This window comes from Cervus elaphus, chromosome 5 (genome assembly GCF_910594005.1).
Source record: "Cervus elaphus chromosome 5, mCerEla1.1, whole genome shotgun sequence".
Lineage (NCBI taxonomy): Eukaryota > Metazoa > Chordata > Mammalia > Artiodactyla > Cervidae > Cervus > Cervus elaphus.
Window position 1 is genome coordinate 7,667,416 of NC_057819.1, and position 21,544 is coordinate 7,688,959.

Consider the following 21,544-nt stretch of genomic DNA (forward strand, 5'->3'; position numbering starts at 1 on the left):
CATCGACATGGCTCCGTGATCCGGGATAACCCAAAGGGCACGACCTTCCTCCTGACGTATGGTCAGGTCAACGGAAGCCCCGCGGTCTGAGGCACTGCCTCCGTCATCCTGCACACTGCATCTTATCGTGGAGGCATCTGATCATCCCACATCGTTACCAGAAGAGGAGAGATGAGTACAGTACAGTGAGATGTTTTGAGAGACAGAGACCACATTCACACAACTGTTATCACACTGTGTTATTGTCACTATGTTCTATTTTGTTGTTAGCTATTGTTACTCTCTTACAATGCTTAATTTACAAATTAAAATTTATCATAGGTACACATATGCATAGGAAAAGCAAAGTATATACTGACTGGATATATTCATTGAGTATATTGGATATATTCTTTGAGTATATCCTGGACATTCACTGGAAGGACTGATGCTGAAGCTGAAGCTCCAAGACTTTGGCTATGTGATGTGAAGAGCCGACTCTTTGGAAAAGACCCTTATGCTGGGAAAGACTGAGGGCAGGAGGAGAAGGGGCGAAAGGGGATAGGATGGTTGGATGGCATCAATGACTCAATGGGCATGAGTTTGAGCAAACTCTGGGAGACAGTGAAGGACAGGGAAGCCTGGCGTGCTGCAGTCCATGGCGTCGCAAAGAGTCAGACACGACTTAGCGATTAAACAACTATCCATGGTTTTAGGCATCTACTGGGGGTTTGGAACGCAGCCCCCTGGACATACAGAAGACTGCTGTGTATAATGATGATGTACTGCACATCTTTTCCCAGCTCCATGTACAAGGACGGCTATTTGGTACCTGCAGTGGGCCTGGTGGGAGTATTTACACCACGGGAATAGGCAAACACTACATACAAATCAGGGCTTTTCCCTCAGAGACTCGGCTAACGTTAAATGTTCACCAGTGGCTCACTGTAGCTAACCCAATACGTCCTTCCTGTTCGCAAGGCGTGATCTCAGTGACTCCTTGCCAGAGACCCCATTCTTTCTGAAATCCAAAAATACACCATTCCCTGTGATATGCAGCGATCCAGATTTCCTTCCTGAAATTTCCAACTTCCTGATGAGGAGAGCCAGAGGCACTTTGTCTGAACAAAACATCTGAGAATTGAAAACGCTGAAAGAGGGAAAGTGAGAGGAACAGGGGGGCCCTCAGGTTGCAGAGACCCAAAGGGGGCTTTTTTAACCTTACCCACCCCTCAAAAATCTGGACAAAGACGTGCCCACCCAGGGCCGCCCTCACAGTATCCTTCCTGGCCGCCCCAGATGGGGAGCGACCCGAGGGTGCAGGCAGAGGGGTGGATACACACAAGAGCCTGTGTGCGGCCACGTGCGACCCGGGCCTTAACAAGGTCTCTACTAGAGAAGAACAAAACCAGCACATTTTCTTTAAGGACAGAAAGAGACAGAAGGTGGGAGACGTTGCTTGAGAACCGGAGGAGAAAAGACAGAAAGGAAAGGCATTCAAACGCCAAGAGTGGTTTCCATGGACGTTAAAAATCACAAGTGGATTTTGTTTTTATTCAGGCTTTCTGTACTCTCCATGGATGGTGACCGCATCTGCTTTTTTTAGGGGAGGGAGGGGGCGAAGGACTCAACCTAATTTCACACAAGCAGAGCCCCGTGGGGGCGGCCACACCTAGGGCCTGCCCTGCTCTCCAGGTCTCGCCCAGAGGCACCGACTCTGGGCCCAGCCTTTGCCCACCACCCCCCGCCTCAACTGGACCGTGAAGAGACCATTGTTCTCCGGGGTGACATCATTCTGCTGCCAGCAGGGTGAAGCGCGACCTGGAATTGGGTGCGGCCAGCCCGGGAGCAGGTGACCCATCCTGCCTAACCATCCACAGCGGAGCTGAGGTGCGGCCACTGCGAGCTGGGCTCAGGGTTGCGGGGTGGCGGTGGGGGGGAGTCACTGAAGTCCAGCACCCCAGCTCCGCGCCCCAAGGGGTGGCCCAAGACCAGGGCACCTGTCAGGGCTCTGGCCCAGCGGTGGCAGGCAGCATCGGCGCAGGGGGGTTTGTGACAGCTGGACCCTACTCCCCTGAAGCCCAGGCCTCTGGAAGAAACGTGACAACCTGCGCCCGGCTCACAGTAGGCGCGCGGTAATCGGCGACCACGACTGTTACTCTGCTTTCCTCACCGCTCTCGTACTCCGCACCCTGCTGTCCAAAAAGTTCACACTGTCCTCACCGCGGCCCCCAGGCCCTGCATGCCCTGGCCCCCCACCCCCCATCTTCTACCTTCACCACACTGGCCTCCCTGCTGCTCCTCAAACATGCTGAGCACAGACCTGCCTCGGGGCCTTCGCACTTGCTTTTCCTGCCGCTGGGATGTTCTTCCTCCAAACCCTTTGAAGACTCATTCCCTTCGCCTCTCCATGCCTCCAATCTCTCATCTGTGAAATATGGGGCTACCCCACATGTCCTTCAAGGGGGGAGCTGTGCAGATTCGATGAGACCAACTCCAAGCCAGAAAGAGGGGCCTGCCCTGCTTCCCCTGCTCGGGTCACTGAGAGGATACCCCAGATACACAGTCCCCCAAACCAAGTTACATCCAGCAGTGGTTCTCAGCTGGGGGAGGGCGGCGGTTTTGCCCCCAGAGACACTTGGCAATGTCTGGGGACAGTTTTGGTTCTCATGCTTGGGAGTGCTATGGCATGTAGTGGGCAGAGGCCAGGGATGATCTTTCACACATACATACACAGGACAGCCTCTCTGCACCCCAAAGAGTGATCAGGCTCAAGGTATCAACGGTGCTGAGACTGGGAAGCTGACACATGGCAAGAGTTCAGGGTTGGAGGCAAGCCCTTCATCTTTGAAGACGGTTCCTAAATTTTCAAACCTACACAGCGTATCAGAAAGAGGAGACACCACTTTGCCGACAAACGTCCATACAGTCAAAGCTATGGTGTTGCCAGAGGTCATGTACAGATGTGAGAGTTGGACCATAAAGAAGGCTGAGCGATGAAGAACTGATGCTTTCAAACTGTGGTGCTGGAGAAGACTCTTGAGAGTCTACTGGACAGCAAGGAGATCAAACCAGTCAATCCTAAAGGAAACCAAGCCTGGATATTCTTTGGAAGGACTGATGCTGAAGCTGAAGCTCCAAGACTTTGGCCACCTAATGCAAAGAACCAACTCACTGGAAAAGACCCTGATATTGGGAAAGATTGAGGACAGGAGGAGAAGGGGGTGGCAGAGGATGAGATGGTTAGATAGCATTAATATCACCCACTCAATGGACATAAGTTTGAGCAAACTCTGGGAGATAGTGGAGGACAGGAAAGCCTGGTGTGCTGCAGTCCATGGGGTCGCAGAGAGCTGGACACGACTTCACTTACACTCACGTGTTTTATGCTCTGTCCCCTTGAAGGCGACTCTGTAAAGGCCAGAGCTCTGTCTTGTTTTATTCACAGCTGTTTCCCCAGTGTCAGAACCCTAGTAGGTGCTCGATAAATACTGGTGGGATGAAAACATGAGTGGGCGAATGACAGGGTACAAATCACACACCTCACACTTGCGAGGGCCTGGCACAGGGGACATGCCCACGAAAGGTCAGCCAGGCTCTTACTCTCCTCTGCGAGGGGCGCCAGTCTGGCCATCTGGGCAGGAGGGACTGACATCACGGCTCCGGCAATGCATGTCCCCGTGAGAGCAATGGCGTGAAGCGCACACTCATTAAGCCCCTCCTGTATGCCAGGCGCTTAACAGGTACCAGTCCCACTGAACCGCCCGCCAGACAAGTCCCAGGTGGACCCCCGCTTTACGGATGATGATGCTGAGACTGCAAGAGCTGGCTTAACTTGCCCAAGATCACTCGGCCAGCACATGGAGGAGCTGAGCCTCGATCCCAATTCTGTCCCGTTCCTAAGCCCTCTCTGCCGAACGCCCCTCGACCTGGAGAATCCACCCCACCTCCCGGCTTCCCACTCTGACTCCGGCTGTAGGCCTCGGGGGGCGCTGCCGCTGCGTCTGGGTTCTGGAACCTTCTGCCTGGACTCCGCTCGACGTCCACCTCTCTGGCAGGGCTTGTTCTCAGGCTCGCCCTGGGCTGCGGCACAGACGAGCCTCTTCCTGCCTTTGTCACTCGGAGACAATGCGATTATTTCCCCTCTTCCCCCCTTTTATTCGGCAGACGCCCAGGCAGGCCATTAGCAGATTATTTCAAGGCTGCCTTTGGAAAAGCGTTTCGGGGCACGCCTTTCAGGGTTGCTTTCTGCCTGCCAGAGATTCTTCTACTGGGCTCTGAGTAAATAGAAGCCTCAGGCAGGACTTGGGAACAGAACGGATTATTTAGATAAATCACGTACCAGTTTGAGTCCAAAGACTGAAATCCCGCCCCCTTCCCAGCCCCAGCTCAGGCTCCTGCAGGTGTCTCCTAACTCTTAATTGTCTGTGGCTTTGAAAAGTTTCCTCCCAGAAAACAAACACTGACGCGAAGTCCCCAGGGGAGAGGGGCGCGTGTGGATCTCCCAGTTCACTGGGAATCTTTGGAGGAATGGTTTGAGAGGAAAGGTTTCGGCGGTCACGTACTGGGTGACAGGGCCACGTACTGAGTGCTAAGCAGGGCTACCACGGGCATCATGCGTCTCCGCAGCAGGTCACTGCCCTTAAGCAGCTGCAATGGGAAATGTAAAGAATGAGGACATCCCCATTTCACAGATGAGGAAACTGAGGCACAGAGAAGGGAACAGTGTACCCGAGGCTGCACAGCTGGGAAGGAGCAGAGCCAGAAGTCAAAGACAGGAGTCTCTTCTGCAAAAGAGCCTGCGTCTCCACCCCAACTCTGCCCGGGAGGCAGGACACCGGGGCACCTGAGAGAAAGCGTCTCCTGGTGCTCACCCACTATGTGCCCGGGCCCGCAGTGGGTACCCATGTCAACCTGATGACCCCCAGTTCTCCCCGGCTGACAGAGGAGGAAACCGAGGCTTGAGAACGAGTCAGGGCCTCTTTGCCAGGATGTGGCTGGGTTTGATTCAAGCTCTCAACCCCAGCACCAGCTGGTAGATGCTGAACGTTAAATGGGAAGGAACCAGGTTAATTCAGCCCAGATTTACCGAGCGTGCATCAGCGCTGATGGAGGCAACAGTGAACAGAGGAGGCAAAGGCCCTGCCAGGCCCCTCTTCGTTCAGTCATTCATTCATTCACCAAGCTGGGGAGCAGGGCGATGGGGCCTGGGGGACTCCGGCCAATGCCCAGGGCCAAACAGTGGGGAACTGAATGTTACCAAAGCCCCAGGCCCTTGACTGAATTGCCAGAGAGGGAACAAGAGTGACAGAGAAGAGGGACACAGAGACAGACACTCACACAGAGACAGAGGGGCAGAAAGAATGACCGAGAGGCCGTCACCCGTCCCAGAGCTTGGGTTGGGGGAATCTGTCTTCTAAGTTCAGGCCCCACTGATTCATCTCAAGCCACAAAGCAGCACAGACCCAGGAGGGAAGGAGATGTCATCTTCACGAGGCATATGTTAGCAGCTGACTGCTCTCGTTGCTGCGTGACCCCGGGAGGATTACCACACCTCTCTGGGCCAGCTGAGGGGACGCCTGCAGCCTCGAACGCGCAGAGGGCTGGCTCAGAGCCTGGTGCACCCCACGGCTCCGTCAGCCCTGGGTCTGAAATGACAACCGGGACTTATCACAAGGCTGAATCCGGGGGAGGAGGCGGCTCAGCACTCCATCCATCTTTGGTCTCCTGTGAACTGGGTCACATAGTCAGGAGACCCTCTCTCTTTGAGGGCCTGTGATAAGGGCTTCCCTGAAGCTATCGGGAAGGTCTGGAGAAATCTTTCTTATAGAAGCTTGGTTGGAAAGAGCCCTGAATGGGGTTCAAAGCTGGGGCTTCCGGCACTTGCTCTGCTACTCACTCCCTGTGCTACCCCAGGCAGCTGTCTTTCCCTCTCTGGGCTCAGCCCCACCTCTTCAAATCATTAGCAAGGTCCTTGAGGAAAAAAAAAAACCAAACAAACCTGGGTGCAGGTTGAGTTCTCAATCATTAGATGTCATCCCACCCTGATCCCCAAGCCCCATCACACTTGCCAGAGTGGGAGCTGCTGGACTCTCAGGACCCAGGTTACCCTCCTCCGGCCCATGCCAGCCCATTCACTGCAGCGGCACTGGCCAGTGGGCAGTCCTGCCTGCCCCCTCGGGCGATCAGAGGAGACCGCGCGGTTTTGCTCGGCTCGAAGACCACAAAAGCCACATCTCCACACGCACATGATGTGGACGCTCGGCCACCCATGGAGGGTGTTTGAGGAGACAGAGCAGGTGCCAACTAAGCCTCCCTAAAAATAGGAAGCATTTGTATCGGGTTGGAGTGTCAAACACTTACGGATAAATCAACCAGCAAAGCCAGCCCCGTACACAGAGACGCTGAACCTGGTATAAATGCACGCGCGTCTACCATCAAGGGGAATCACCACCACACGCCTCTCTCCCAGGCACGGGAGCAGGAAACAATCTGGCTGGATGGACAACTGTCCCGGAAAAGGCAACTTCCCTGGCTGGATTGATGGGACGCCCCCGCCGCCCCCACCCAGCCAACTTCCCCAGGGTTGGGTGGGGGAGCACTGACAGGGAGGAGTTCTCACTCTTGTTTCAATACTTAAACAAACAAACAAACAAAAATAATAACAAGCTTACTAGGTCTGGGGGCTCTGAATCCGGCTGCCTTTTCCTCAGGGAAGAAAATCTCTGTTGGCTTCGCGCCGAGAAGCGGCGGAAAGACTCTCGGCTCCGGGAAGCCAGGTGTCGGAAGGACGAGGTGCGCTTGAAGGGGGTCCGTCCGGAGGGCTCCCCGCCCGCCCGCTCAGGGCCCGCTGTGCTGGTCACCAGGTTGAGGGCCTCCTGGAAGGAGCGCCGGACGGTCCCCATCCAATGGGTCACGTGGCTCTGGGCCACCGTGAGTTTGTCACCCAGGTAATCCATGGGGCTGGTGGGGCAAGGCGGGGAGGAAGGCAGGGAGGTGCCAGGGTCGGTCCTCTAGGGTCCCCCTGCTGCACGCTCGCTCGGGCAAGTTCTGGGCTCTCGCTGGAGAGGAAAGGTAGCCGCCTCTTCAGTAGCTGGACAGGGAGCAGGTCAACACCCGCCGAACCGGTGGCCAGGGGCATCCACGGGGCTCGTTAGGATCAGGCTGAGAGTCCAACCCCCTGGGGCTGTGAGTAAACACACCGGCGGCTCCAAGATCCAGTTCCCAGTGCTCACCAGCCGGGCCGGGCCGGCTGGCTGGCTGGCTGGTTCGGGTGACGACAAGCTTTGCTGCGCTGGCTGGCTTCGGGGTGTGACAGTCCCCCCGCGAGCTGGGGGAGGAAGAGGCGGTGGCCCCCGGGGAACCCTCGGCACAGTCCTCACTCGCCCCCAGGGGCCCCCCCCAGCTCACCTGGCCCATGCAGGTTTACCCGTCCTCTGGCCAGGGGGAGGGGGAGGAGGTTTCCGAACCTGTGGGCCGGCGGGCAGCTAGCTCATTTCCGGAGGCAGCCACACCGGGGCCGCGGGGCCCCCCCGGCTCCCCTGGCTCCCCTGCCTCGGCAGCCCGGGATGACATCAGCCCCCATTCTCAGCGAGGGGCTTCGCCGCCCGGGAATGCAGGAGGGGCCTCGGGGAGGCGGCCGCCCAGGGAGCTGACGTCCGCCCCCATTTGTTCTTCCCCACCCCACCCCGCCCCCAAGTCCCAGCTCGCTGGCTCACCGTCCGCGGGGCTGTCAGGGCCTGCACGTGCTCGGCAGGCAGCCCACCCGCCCTGCAGCCCCGACCGCCGGCTCAGCGGGGGAGATGGGGCTGCACGTGCGTGCATGCGGGCGCCTGTGTGCGTGTGTGTCGGAAGACCCGGCGGCCCCGGGAAGGCTGAACAGTTGGGAAACTGCCGCCAGGGTGACGGGACCTGTGGCCGGCAGTCAGTCTGTCTCCCTCTGGCGGTCCATTTCTCGGTCAGGTTCCCAGCCTCTCCTTCCTCCCCCGCCCTGTCTCAATTTCCACTTGTTCCTCCCTGAGCTTCCTCTCTCTCTCTCCAGCCTCCCCTCCCTCCTCCCTAAAAGGCGACACCCAACCAGGTGAAACAGCCCCCGAGGCCCCCCAAGGAAGGAACTGGGCCGGGCTGTGTTTTAGTACTGGCGGAGTTGCCATGGCAACCCAGGGCCCAGCACCTGCCCCATCCTGGGCAGGCAGGCTCCACATGGGAGCAACAGGAATGATTCATGGTTTATACTGGGTCACATGAGCTCCTGGGCTTTAACCCTTGTGGAGCTGGAGTGGTTGGGACTGGGGGTGGGGGAAGGAGGGCTGGGGATGGGAGGCAGAAGCATCTGAGACCAGAGGGGCTGCTTGTCGGCAAGGGGGAGCAGCAGCCGGATCCTGAGGGGAGGCACGCGTGTTGGAGAAGCTTTCTTCCTTCCAGCAGGGATGGACCCTCTGCGGTACAGATGAGGAGGCTCAGGCTCAGAGACGTAGATTCACTGGCCCAAGGTCACACAGCAAGGCTCTACCACCAGGCCGTGGCCCAGGCTGTTTCCTCCCTGCTCTCCGCCCCTTTTCAGGGTCTGAGGCGGCGCATGGTCCAGAGTTGGAGCTCAGTAAATATTTATTGTTCAAACGCCAACTCCAAGAGTGAAACTTTGATTAGTTTGACTGCATCCCAAGAGCTTTTCCCCACCCACGTCACCTTCAGTTCTGAATAAATATTTGCTCCCTAGACACTGATCAAAGGGCCTCACTTGAGAAAGTTTTTCATGGAGGCGTCTCTGACAATGCAGCTGATGCAGCTCTGCCTCTCTGGATTCCCAGTCCTTATGGATGTTCGTTTGCTCACTCATTCTTTCACTCATTCATGTAAACATCTGGAGACTGCCCTCTCTGGGCCGGGCGCTGAACACAGACCCTGAGGATAGGCCCTGCCCTCGAGGGCTCACAGCCCAGCAGGACCCTGTAATGGCGCTGATATTTACTGAAGAGTGACTCAGTCTCCAGTGCTCTTCTAAGTGCTAGCAAGAATTAACTCAGGAATCCTCACACGAACCCATTTGACAGAGGGGAAGACTGAGGCCCAGAGAGGTGACAGTTACCTGCCAAGGTCTTCCAGGATGGCAGGCGGCCCTCAAGACGGCCTCCAGAGATCCCTGCCCTCTGTGAGTCATACCCTGGTGTGGTCCCCTCCCACGATGAGCGAGAATTGGTCTGTGTGCCCAAGAGGTGAGGCAGAAGTGACAGCGAGTGACTTTCAAAGCCAGGGCCTGCTGGCCACCAGGCTGTGAGGCACTCGAGCAGCCCCGTGGAGAGAGCCATGTGCAGACAGGCCAGCCACCCCAGGCCAACCGCCGGCACCAACTTCCAGCCACGTGAGTGAGCTGCTTTGGAAGCAGGTCCCAGATCGCCAGGAAGACCCTTGGATGACCCAGCCCTTGACCGCAACTTCATGGGAGACCCTGAGCCAGAGCTACCCAGCCAAGCTGCACCCCCAATTCCTGACCCACAGAAACCACAGGAGGGTCAGATGCCCAGAGGCAAGGTAGCACCTGGGCCATCAGGAAACACAGGCTGGAGCAGGAGGAGAGAGAGGGGAGGGGCAAGGGGCTCTCGCAGTAGACTGCACCCCCCACTATGCAAATGAGAAAAGGTGCACAGGGCCCCAGATCCTCCCTCCAGGCATGTGTCTGGCCCCACCCACCACCCCATACAGCCTCCAGGGTCCCAGGGCTTCTGGTCACCAGGGTTTCCCTGCTTTCCTCATACACAGTGTCCGCAGCCAGCCTCCTGCAGCAGGTGGTCCCCAGTAGACCAGGGACTCCCAGGATGGGAGCAGTCCTCCCCACCTAACCCCAAAAAGCTGCACCAGAAATACCTGAAGAGCTGGAAAGGGATGCAACTTTTTAAGGTTGGGGGGGATTTACTGAGCACCTCCGGGAGGAAAAAAGTTACATCAGAGCAGCACCTTTAAAATTGTAATATCCGGGGACTTCCCTGGCAGTCCAGCGGTTGAGAATCTGCCTTGCGATGTGGGGGATGTGGGTTCGATCCCTGGCGGGGGAACTAAGATCCCACATGCCGTGGAATGACCAAGGCTGAGCTGCAACTACCGAGTCTGAGAGCCACAACTAGGGAATCCATACGCTGCAACCAAAGATCCTGCATGATGCAACGAAGATCCAACACAGCCAAATAAATAAACTAACTTAAAGGTACAATTATAATATCCAGTGTTGGCCAGGCTATGGTAGAAGAGTCATATTTACTCACAGACAGAGACGGAGATGGGTATGCGTTTTCTGAAGGGACTTTAACATTCTAAATCAAAATTCTTAAAAACAATGCCCTGCCAGTTAGCGACACACATGCTAAAGTGTACTGACATCTATAGCTCACTTTGAAACACAGGGGGAAAAAAAAAAAAAAAAAACCTGTACACTAAGGAAGGGATGGGAGGCTAGATTTTTCTTAGGCAAATGTAGCAAAATGTGACCAATTACAGAATATTCCTGGTGGGGATGTATAATTTCTCCATATGTTTGAAATTTTTCATAATAAAAGGCTGGGGTGGAAGGATGAGCCTGCCTTTTGACCCCGAGTGTCTTGATCCACACCCAGCACTTTGTCCAGAAATGAGCATGATCTATACAAGACATTTTTGCCACAGAGGTGTTTATCACAGTCACATGTGATAGTTATATTTGTGAGAAGGTCGTAAAAACCTTATCATTCAACAAAAAAAGAGACCTGTTCAGTGCTGCGCTGACCCACATCCAAGTCAGAGGCAAAACGAAAAGTCAGCGATATTGATCCCACCTTTATGTGTTATGTCAGCGGTCGGTTTTGTGAATTAATTTTGATTTTCAAAGAATGCTGTATGAAAAATTATTTATCTTGATAACCTATTTTTTTGGGTGCTCTCTTAAGCTGTAGACCTTATGTGTGTGCCTTAGTCACCTCACCCTCGACACAGCCCTGGATTTGCTAAATCAATACAGCATCACAGTTAAAGGTTTGTGGACCTGTCACTGACTCATTGGAAAAGACCCTGACGCCTGGAAAGATTGAATCAGGCAGACAGAGAAGGGGGCGGCAGAGGATGAAGTGGTTGGATAGCATCACTGACTCAAAGGACATGAATCTGAGCAAACTCTGGGATATAGTGGACAGAGGAGCCTGGTGTGCTACAGTCCATGAGGTTGCAAAGAGTTGGACAGGACTGAGGGACTGAACAACAACTCTTCTCTAGCTCTTCTTAGACTATGTGGCCCTAAGAAAGTTACTGAGCCTCCCTGATTTTCAGAGAGGAACTCATCAAAGGCTGTCACTGTCACTGATGCTATTGGTACCATGGGCTGTGAGTGCCAGGCATCGTATTAGTAACACATTGTCTGCTCCTCCCAACAATGAAATGAGGTCTGTGCTAGGATTACTACCCCCATTTTACAGATGGAAAAAACTGAGGCCGAGGGATTCCGTGACTGGCCTAAGGTCACACAGCTATGAAGTGGTGGAGTGTGCAATCCCCGGCCTTGCACCTTAAGCAAGGACAGGAAGACCAGCCTTTGCCAAATCAGTCTAGAAGGAAGACAAGTGTTGGGAAGAGCAGCGGGGACTAGGCGGTGGGCAGGATCACACAGTCCGCCTCCTTCCACACCAGGGGAGAGGGGTGCAGAAGGGAGCTAGAAAGCCAGACTGCCTGCCTGCTCCCAGCTCCCGGCTCCCTTTAGGTACAATGTGGTCTAAAAGTCTGACTATAAAAAGCGTCCCTTTCTGAAAACTGGGGCACAGCCTGAACGCTTTCCCTGCCAGAGGACTTTTTCTGCAAACTCTTCTATTCTCTCCAGGAAACTCTTGGGAGGTTGCTGGGCATCAAAAAGGAAAGAAAGTCATCTCCTTACATAATTAATCCAAAGGACTCTGGAGAAGCCACTGCGATCCAGGAAATAGAGGAGAATTTTACCACCACAGTAGGAGGTAGAGACCAGAGGTCACCATTTCCAGACGTGCGTTTGCCGTTACAGAAATCAGCATGTCACTCATTCATTCATTTGACAAATTTCCCTGTTCAGTTACTTTATGTGAGCTCCGTACTGATCCCAAAGGGACTATAGTCCCTGAAGAGCTTGGGGTAGTTCTCTGATTCTCAGCCATTAAGAGGAGAGGGTATCCCAATGGACCATAGCAAACCCGAGACTATAATTTTCTCCCCCATATCTGATACAAACGTGAACACTCTATAGAGAATCCCTCAGTGGAAGAAAACGCCGAGAAAAAAAAAAAAAAGAACATTTGCAATACAAATACCAAGAGCTAAGAAAGACTAGTGAATAACACACTATGATGGGACTGTTAAGAAGTGGAGACCCAACTAAGAAAGTAGGAAGTTGAGGAAAGACAAACAAATGGAAGATGATCATTTATTGAGGATCATTTATTTTAACTGGAAAAAGGAAATCTAGGTAGGGTTTTGAAGGATGAATAGGAGTTCTCCAAGAAAGCTGAATGGCATTTGCAAAGGCCACTGGGCATAGTCATATTCCACCCTCCCCCTGGGCTTCTGCACATGCTGTACCCCCTGTACCCCTGCCAAGAGCTGCTTTCCCCTGTTCTCCATCTCTATCAGATGTCCCCCCACCTCGAGACCACCTTCAACAACCTCAGTCTTTTCCAAATCTCCCACAGGAGGTCTCAATTACATGATCCTGCTTCCCAAAAAACCAGACATTCCAGGAGTAGGCATGCAAGGTCTCAAAATACATTAAAATAATATTATATATACATAATTGTATTATATATAATATGTATCGATATTATGTTGATAAGGAAGGTGATGTGGTGGTAATAATAGTGACGATGAATTGAGGATCTGCTCTATGGAAACTGGTTACCCAGGCACCTTACCTCACATAATCCTGGCAACAACCCTATGGGGTGAGCCCTGTTATTAATTATCCCCGGTTCGCAGAGAAGGGCAGTGAGGTTTTCAAGAGCTGAAGGTATTTGTTCAAGGTCACTGAGCTTGTGGGGCTCTGGGACTTGAACCCAGACCTGTACGACTGCAAAGCCCTCCTCCTTCCAGGGCAGAAGCCAGACTCTCTCCACACCTCTAAAACTCCTTAGAACAGCCAGTTCTGCACCCAAGCCCCATGCATGAGGGCGGTGACTAGTCTACACCCTTCTTGGGGTGTCCTCAAATCTCCTCTGGTCAGGAAATTTCTGCAGAAAGACTTGTCTGGGTGCAAATCAAAGTTTCCTTTCTTGACAACTGGCCTAGAGACTAATTCCGGGGACCATGTGTGGGAAGGGCTGATTTGTGGACCCAGCTTAAATCTGTTTTCTCAGGGACTTTCCTGGCAGTCCAGTGATGAAGACTCTGCCTTGCAATCCAGGGGACATGGGTTTGATCTTTGGTCAGGGGACTAAGATCCCACACGCGTTGGAGCAGCTAAGCTCGCATCCCGCAACTAGAGACTGTGCATCGCAACGAAAGATCCCGTGATGCAACGAAGACCCGAGGTGGCCAAATAAATAAATATTAAAAAAAAAAAAACAACCTGTTTTCTCTCCCTGTGGGATGGAGCAAAGCTTTTAAAGGGCCGGTTGGTGGCCAAACTTCTCCTTTCATTGAAGAACCAGGCCCAGGTAGACGGCTGTCCCAGACCTCAGGGTACACCTGTGACAGGGGCCCTGATTTTCCACAGGGTCGCTCACAATCTGCATTTGACAGGGTCTCTGGCCTCAGGTCTGACCTCCACTCCCAGGTCTCTCCACCCTAGCCCGACCGGACCAACTGCCATCCTGGGATGTGCCAGGCTGTCTCTTGTTCAGCCCTTTGCACATGCTGTTCCCTTGGGCGAGGAAACTGTCCCACCTGTTCCTCACCTGGTCAGCATCTACTGTCCTTCACAGCTCAGCTTAGGTACTCCCTCCTCCAAGAAGCCTCCCCTGATACATGCCCCCCAGGGGGCCACCTCTGGGCTCCCACTTTGCCAAACAACCCTCTCCCGCATCATTAACAATCTGAGCTGTAGCTCAACTGACCAGTCAGTCTCCCCACTGGACTCTGAGACCAGGGGCAGCAGGTATGTGTCCTGTTCAACCTTGATTCTCAGCATCCAGCACTTGATGTGCCTACCGTGTGAAATGAGGGGATCACTGAGGCTTGAACCTGAGTCACACAACTCCCAGCATCCCTCTGCCTAGGCTTGTTTCCAAGGCAACAGGGAAAAGAATTCTGATATGGGAGAAAAAAGAAAACAGAAATGACTTGACCTGACAAGTCAATCCCAGATTATTTATAAACCAAGCCCACGACTGTTTCCTTGTGTTCATTTATCACATTCTTATTCAAGTAGTCATTTTAATGACCTAAGATGCCCCTAATTAACCTTGGAAGGGGAGTGGTGGGGGGAGAAAAAAACAATCTGAAAAGGAAATCTTTGTAGAAACAGCCAGGAAACTTGTCTCTCTGCTTTATCAGGCCCCACCCCGAATGCAAGTGGAAAAAGGAGCATTTTCCACGCTGGGGAGAGCCCGCTGTGTGGCCCCGCCCCATGTGGCAAGGTCGGTCTGTAATTACAGTCCCCTTTTGAAGAGCTGGGCATCTAATAAAGCTGCAGGGTCCGCCTTCTCTGAAATGGAAACGAGGTGGGCTGAGGGCCCCACCCAGTTCACACAGCCACAGCGCTGCCCTGGGGCTCTGGGACAGTGTTTCTGGAGCGCTGCCAACCCTCCTTGGGCTTCCTGGTAAGGAGAGGGGCCCCACTGAGGTCTGATCCCCTTGCCTGGGGTTGGTCAACACGCCCGTTTCCACAGTTCAGTTCAGTTCAGTTCAGTCCCTCAGTCGTGTCCAACTCTGCAACCCCATGGACTGCAGCACGCCAGGCCTCCCTGTCCATCACCAACTCCCGGAGTTTACTCAAACCCGTGTCCATTGAGTCGGTGATGCTATCCAACAGTCTCATCCTCTGTCGTCCCCTTCTCCTCCCGCCTTCAATCTATCCCAGCATCAGGGTCTTTTCCAATGAGTCAGCTCTTCGCATCAGGTGGCCAACTTCAGTCCTTCCAATGAACACTCAGGACTGATCTCCTTTAGAAGATCCTTTAGGCTTCCCTTTCCACAGGAGCCGCTGAAATCCCACCTGTTTGGATCGGTTAGTGAACGAGAGCAAGATGTTCTTGGGGAACAAGAAATTACGACTGGGATGAAGGAGTCACGATGTCTCCCAGGAGATTTATCCCCGAGTACTGAGCCTGCTATCCTGGGCTAAGTGCCCCTAAGTTGCATCCCAAGACCTAAAGACTCTCCCCACGATAACAAAAGGCCGGAAGGAGGGGAAGAAAAGGCCTTCCTGTCCCTGCTCCTACGCCCCCTCCCGACACCTTCTGACTTCAACAAGCGTTTGAATGGGGACCTACTTGGTGCTGGGCACTGTGGCGGGTGAGAGGCTCCGGCCCCGGCCCCGGACGATAAGCAACCTCGGCGGAGCTCAGTCGCTGAGGGCCTGCTGTCACCCCCTGACTTGAGGAAGCCAGGAGGGTTGTAACCCGCGCGGTGCAGATGAGGAAAGTGAAATGAGGGGGACTGGAGCCTGCGCCACAGGGGAGCCAAGTGCAGAACTAGGCTCGAGCCGGGGGCTGGCTGGGCACAAAGCCGGGGCTCCTGACCACCCGGCTACGCTGCCCCTGCGAGCGCCCCGCTTCATGGTAGAATTCATGGTAGAACGGGGTTGGCTTCTGGGGTGCAGAAGAGGTGGTCTCAGGAGCAGGGTCCAGACCCCTGTTCTTTCCTCCTCTCTGCTTTACTTCCTCAGACTCGGGCGGCCGCAAGTGAACCCCAAGTGAAGCCTGACCGTGACGGCACAGGTTTCCCGAGACGGCCTCGGAGACGCCCTCTCGGCCTCAGCCGACCCAGGCGGCCTTGCAGGGGGCTCTGTAGCTGCCCCGGCTGAAGGGAGGCGAGAAGGCGGGTCCTGGGCCCACTGACTCGGGCTTGAGGCCCACCAGGCTCTGCCCCCAGCCACTGAGGGTGCCCGGGCGGTGCTCCCCCGTCTCTGGGAAGTGGGGGAGCCCAACTCAAACCCCAGCTGCCTCGTGTCTAAGGCCCCCCGTCCCTGCCGGGCCCAGACACCGTGCGGCCGTGGGCTGTCGTGTGGCCTCCTCTCGCCCGAGGGGCCTCATCTCACAAAAGGAAATCAAGACACCTGCCCCCCGGGTCAAGGTGCCCAAAGCAGGCCCCAGCAAAGGTAGGCGGCAGGGCCTTGGGCTCCGACGGGGATGTCCATGGCTGCAGCGTTCACTTTTCTGAGAACAAACTTATGAAGGGAAACGGCCTTCCAAATGCCAAATCCACGTCTATTCAAACGCTGCTAGGACGCGGTGGACGCTTTCTCAGCACCAATGACGCGCCAGGCGCTACGCCGTCTCTTGTCATTCCCCGCACACATGGTTAAAGGCAGGCCTCCCAGGACGGACTGTGCGCTGTGTGACCCAGGGCAAGTGACTCACCCTCTCTGAGCCCCTCCTTCCTTTTCTTTAAAATGGGATAAACATGGTCCTCCCCTTTCCAGGTGCTGCGGAAGGCTACACGGTGCATGTTCTATCCTGTGGGAGCAGAACCACCGCCCCCATTACACAGAGGACACTGAGACAGCGAGGCTGAGGCCGCACGGTCAGTCACTGGGGGTGAAGGCTGGCCGGGAGGCCTGTGCTGTCTCTCGGCAGCTGCGGCTCAGTGAGCACAAGGGTGCCGGGGAGCCCCCAGGCCCAACCCCACCATTCCCACCACCCAGCTCGCCCTCCGCTCATCTCAGAGCTGCTGTAACGGTCCCCACTCGGTCCCGCTCGCTGCACGCTTTCTCCCTGCCGGGCTAGAGCTCTATCATCTGGCGCCTTGTTCCTCGGATCGTGGGTGGGGGCCCTCCTCTGTGCCGCCCACGCTGTTCCAGGAGCCAGGCTGTGCTGGGCGGCGGGGAGGGAGCGACGGCAGGAAGGGGGTGGCCAGGCGGCCTTGGCATCTTGGCATCTCCCCACAGGCCCTCACCACCGCCCACCCGGGAGGCACAAGGCTGTATTCTGGCAGCCTCGGAGCCCGGGACCTTGAGCCAGCCTGGGCTCAAAGTCCTCCAGAGCCCCCGACCTCTCCGGGGTAATGAAGGTGAGATTGCCCCCACCCCCAGCTCCCCCCACCTGGCTGCTTCCTGCCAGGGAAAGGCTGCGGCCTCCACACCAGGCAGCCTTCGTATTTCTGAGTCTTTGTCCCCAGTCCCTGCCCTGATCACCCAACAACACAAAGGAGCTGCCAGACCTTCTCAGTCTTAGCGCTCTTTCCTTTCAGTTCAGTCGCTCAGTCGTGTCCGACTCTTTGCGACCCCATGGACTGCAGCACGCCAGGCTTCCCGGGGCCATCACCAACTCCCGGAGCGTGCTCAAACTCATGTCCATCGAGTCGGTGATGCCATCCAGCCGTCTCATCCTCTGTCGTCCCCTTCTCCTCCTGCCCTCAATCTTTCTTTTACATGTTCCTTTTCACTACCTGGTATTGATTTAGTGTGATCTCTCCAAGCAAGTCTCGTGAGAGCATAAACCTGGAGTGTCTTACTCTCTGCTGTTGCCCCCTTGCCTGGCACACCGCCTGCTCTCAGTAAGTGTTCGCTGAATGAATGGGTAAATGAACCAGTGAAGCAAAGAAGGGGAAGAAGGGGTGAGGCAGGAAGGAGAAATAGGGTAGGCAAGAGAGGGAGGGGAGGAAAGGGGAGATGCACAATAACTTTTAAAAAATTACTTATTTATTTTTTAGCCATGTGGCATGCGGGATCTTAGTTCCCCAACCAGGGATCAAACCCGCGCCCCCTAAACTGGAAGCACAGAGTCTTAACCACTAGACCACTAGGGAAGTCCAAGCATGATGACGTTGGTCCTGCGGTCTCATCCTCTCCTCTTTCCCGGGCCGATTCCTACTCACCCTTAAAGACTCCACAATGATGCCCTCCCCTCCAGGAAGCCTTCCCTGCTACTCTCTCCCACTCAGTTCAGTGCCTCCTCTGGGCTCCCCAACCCCTGGGTTTTCCCATCACATCATAAATATAAGGGCGATGGGACTTCCCTGGTGGTGCAGTGGATGAGAATCCACCTGCCAATGCAGGAGATGCGGGTTTGATCCCTGGTCAGGAAACCAAGATCCCACATGCCGTGGAGCAACTAAGCCTGCGTGCCCCTGCCACTGAGCCCAAGCTTGAAGCCCCTCGAGCCACAACTACTAAAGCCCTCACACCTGGAGCCTGTGCCCTGAAGCCACCACAACGAGAAGCCCGCACACCTCAACTGGGGAGTGGCCCCACGTGCCTCAACTAGAGAAAGCCTGCACAGCACCAGAGACAGCACAGCCAAAAGTAAAGAACAGATGAAAACTATCAGGGCCGATATCCACACCCCTCCCCCACCGGCTGCAGGCACTGGAAGGTCAGGGCTGTTTTCAATTCCTTTTTGCATCTCCAGGGCGCATCCTGAGGCCTAGCACCCAGCTAACGTGTCTCAAGGTCTAACCAGACACCAGGCCCAGGCTGATGCTCTGAATCAGAGAATTCACAGACTCTTCAGCATCACCTTGTAAGTACGGAGACCATCTTATACCCATTTTACAGACAAGAGAAGTAAGGCTGACAAAAGCCAAGCTCCTCGGCCAAGGTCCCACAGCAAGGACCCGGGGAGACCATCACACTATCCTGTCCTCCAGCACTATGTGCAATGCACTGGGCACTTTATATAAATCTCATTGGTTCTCATCGGCCCGTAAAGGAGACATCACTCTCCCAAACCTCAGATGAAGGAACCAAGGCGAGGGACACACAGGGTTCTCATACTCAGCTCAAACTCATTCAAGACAATCAGGCACTGGGAAACTAACCAAAGAACCCGCACAGAAAAATATAGCTGTGAGCAAAGTTCTTCCTTCCTGGCTAAGTCTTGAAAACGCTGACTATTCACTTCCTACCCTCTCTTGCAGCAAAAGCATGTGGATGGGACCAAAATCCTGGCCAATGGGATCTGGGGTTGGGGGGTGGGGGGAGTTTGCTGGCTGTGCTCAGGGAGAAGTCTTCCTCCCAGTGCACCCTCTCTCCCTTAGCTGGATGTTGTCAAGTCTCCCAGAAATGGCTGGAGCTGTGGCAGCCACTTTGGGACCATGAGAGGACAAGACACTGAAGGGATAGTAGGAAGGTGGAAAGAACTGGGGTTAATCCACTAATTCAAGATGTGGTAAACTTTTAAAATTATTTAATTATTGGTTGTGCCACACAGCATGCAGAACTTCCCTGACCAGGGATCAAACCTGCGCCCCCAGCTTTGGGAGTGGGACTCTTAACCACTGAGCCACCAGGCTAGTCCTGTGACAGACTTTTGAAAAGGGCCAGATAGTAAATATTTTAGGTCTTGCTATAGCCACATCTGGTTACTGTGACATACTTTTCTGTTTTGTGGGGTTTTTTTTGTTTTTTTTTTTTTAATCTTTTAAACATGTAAAACCCATCCTTAGCTCACAGGCCATAGTTTAATGAACCCTGCACTACATCCCCTGTACCACCAGGTAAATCTTGTGAATAACACACATCCTTTTGGTTTGGCCCATCTTTATGAGGGGTCTTTTGCTACTTTCAGCATCTTCAAAACCATCTTTCCCGACAAAATGGCAGTGTTGGACCAAGTAGTGACGGTGAAGATGTGGGCAAGTGAAACTCTCAGGGGATGAGACGCAAAATGGGACCAAATGGTACTGGAAGACAGTATGGCAGCTTCTAAACAAGTTTAACATATGCCTATCAGGCTTCCCTGGTGGCTCAGAGGTTAAAGCGTCTGCCTGCAACGCAGGAGACCCGGGTTCGATCCCTGAGTCAGGAAGATCCCCTAGAGAAGGAAATGGCAACCCACTCCAGTATTCTTGCTTGGAGAATCCCATGGAGGGAGGAGTCTGGTAGGCTACAGTCCATGGGGTCACAAAGACTCGGACACAACTGAGCGACTTCACTCACTCACCATATGATCCAGCCACTCCACTTCTAGGTGTTAACCCAAGAGGAACGAAATCACGTGTCCATACAGAAAATGAACAAGAACGCTCACAGCAGCTGTATTCATACGAGCCAGAACGCGGAATCATCCCAAATGTCTGTCAACAGATGAAGGGGTACACACACTGGTACCTCCACGCAGCAGAACGGCCCTGAGCGATCAAAAGGAATGGGCCGCTGGTACCCACTAGGCCATGGATGACCCTCACATGTGAGTGAAAGAAACCAGATGCAGGAGAGTACGTGGTGTCCCACTCCACTCATAGAAAAGCCTAGAAAACACAGGCTAATCTACAGTGACAGAGAGCAGAGCAGCGGCTGCTTGAGGGCAGAGGGAGGGAGGGATGGGCTGCAGAGGGGCAGGGGGAAGCTGATTGAGGGACACGTTCAGTATTTTCATCGCAGCGGCGGGTCCTCGGGAACGTGTGAAAACTCATCAAACTACGCATGTGGTGCGTCAGTTACATCCCCACAAAGCTGCCACACACAGAACAGGGGCGGCTCTCACAGTGAGCAGGGCCCTGAGGGCACTGAGGGGCAGGGCGCGGGTGAGTCTTGGCCGACTGTGTGCTAAGTCGCTTCAGTCCTGCCCGACCCTTTGCGACCCTATGGACTGCAGCCCCCCAGGATCTGCTGTCCATGGGATTCTCCAGGCAAGGAGTGGGTTCCCATGCCCTCCTCTAGGGCATCTTTCCAACCCAGGGAACAAACTCATGTCTCCATCTCCTGCATTGGCAGGCGGGTTCTTCACCACCAGCACTAGCTGGGAAGCCCAAATGGGGCCCGCAGAAATGCAGGGGAAGAGGGGACGTGGGAGCCCGAGAAGCCAGAGGCCCCCAGCAGACCTCGCGTGCCGTGGGTGAAGGTTGACATTCAGCTCTGCCTGCTCCATAATGCAGCTGAGGACAAGTGAAACCTGAGATGTTTCTGATTTGGCAAACGAGGTGCCCCAGCGGCAGCCCTTGGGGATAGCTCGTGGACCCTGTGGGCCATGCTGAGCGCCCTCAGTTCTTTTCGGAATTCCCGGGTGCCAGGGCTGGTGTATGGGTGCCAGGTCTCTTCCCGTCTGAGGAGACCCAGGGCACACAGCAGGCAGAATTTCCTGAAAGCCCCAGACTTTGTTTTTTCACTCAGCCCAGAAAGAACAGGAAGAACTCCCAGCTCAGCCCTCCAACCGCCATCTGCAGCAGACCGGGAACAAGTCTGGCTTGGCAGCTTCAGAGCCTCCGCCCGCACCTGATCGGATCCCAGGGACAGGCTGGTAGGCAGTAGGCCCGGCAGAAACCTTGCCTTCCTCCCTCAGTCCCAGAGCCCTCCAGAGAGTTTGGGGCTCTGCACAAAATCGCCTGCCCCTGGGTCTCAGCAATGGGCACTTCTGCTCCTGTTTAACCATTCTTAGCCCCACTAGACAGCATATTAAAAAGCAGAGGCATCACTTTTCCTGTTTAACCATTCTTAGCTCCACTAGACAGCATATTAAAAAGCAGAGGCATCACTTTGCCAAAAAAA

The 21,544-nt window shown here is 54.6% G+C and overlaps 1 protein-coding gene across 4 annotated transcripts in view; it reads right to left on the minus strand.

The window, feature by feature from the left end:
- Positions 1-21,544, minus strand: part of KIAA1671 (KIAA1671 ortholog) — a 125,010-nt gene that overhangs the window by 53,706 nt on the left and 49,760 nt on the right. Inside the window, exon 1 of one of the 4 annotated variants that reach the window (XM_043901513.1) lies at positions 6,654-7,677. The exons of the other annotated variants lie outside the window; for them this stretch is intronic. Within the exon in view, the coding sequence (XP_043757448.1) occupies positions 6,654-6,938 (285 nt within the window). The 5' untranslated portion in view covers positions 6,939-7,677. Of the gene's footprint in view, positions 1-6,653; positions 7,678-21,544 lie in introns of those variants that run through there. 4 annotated transcript variants of the gene reach the window in all.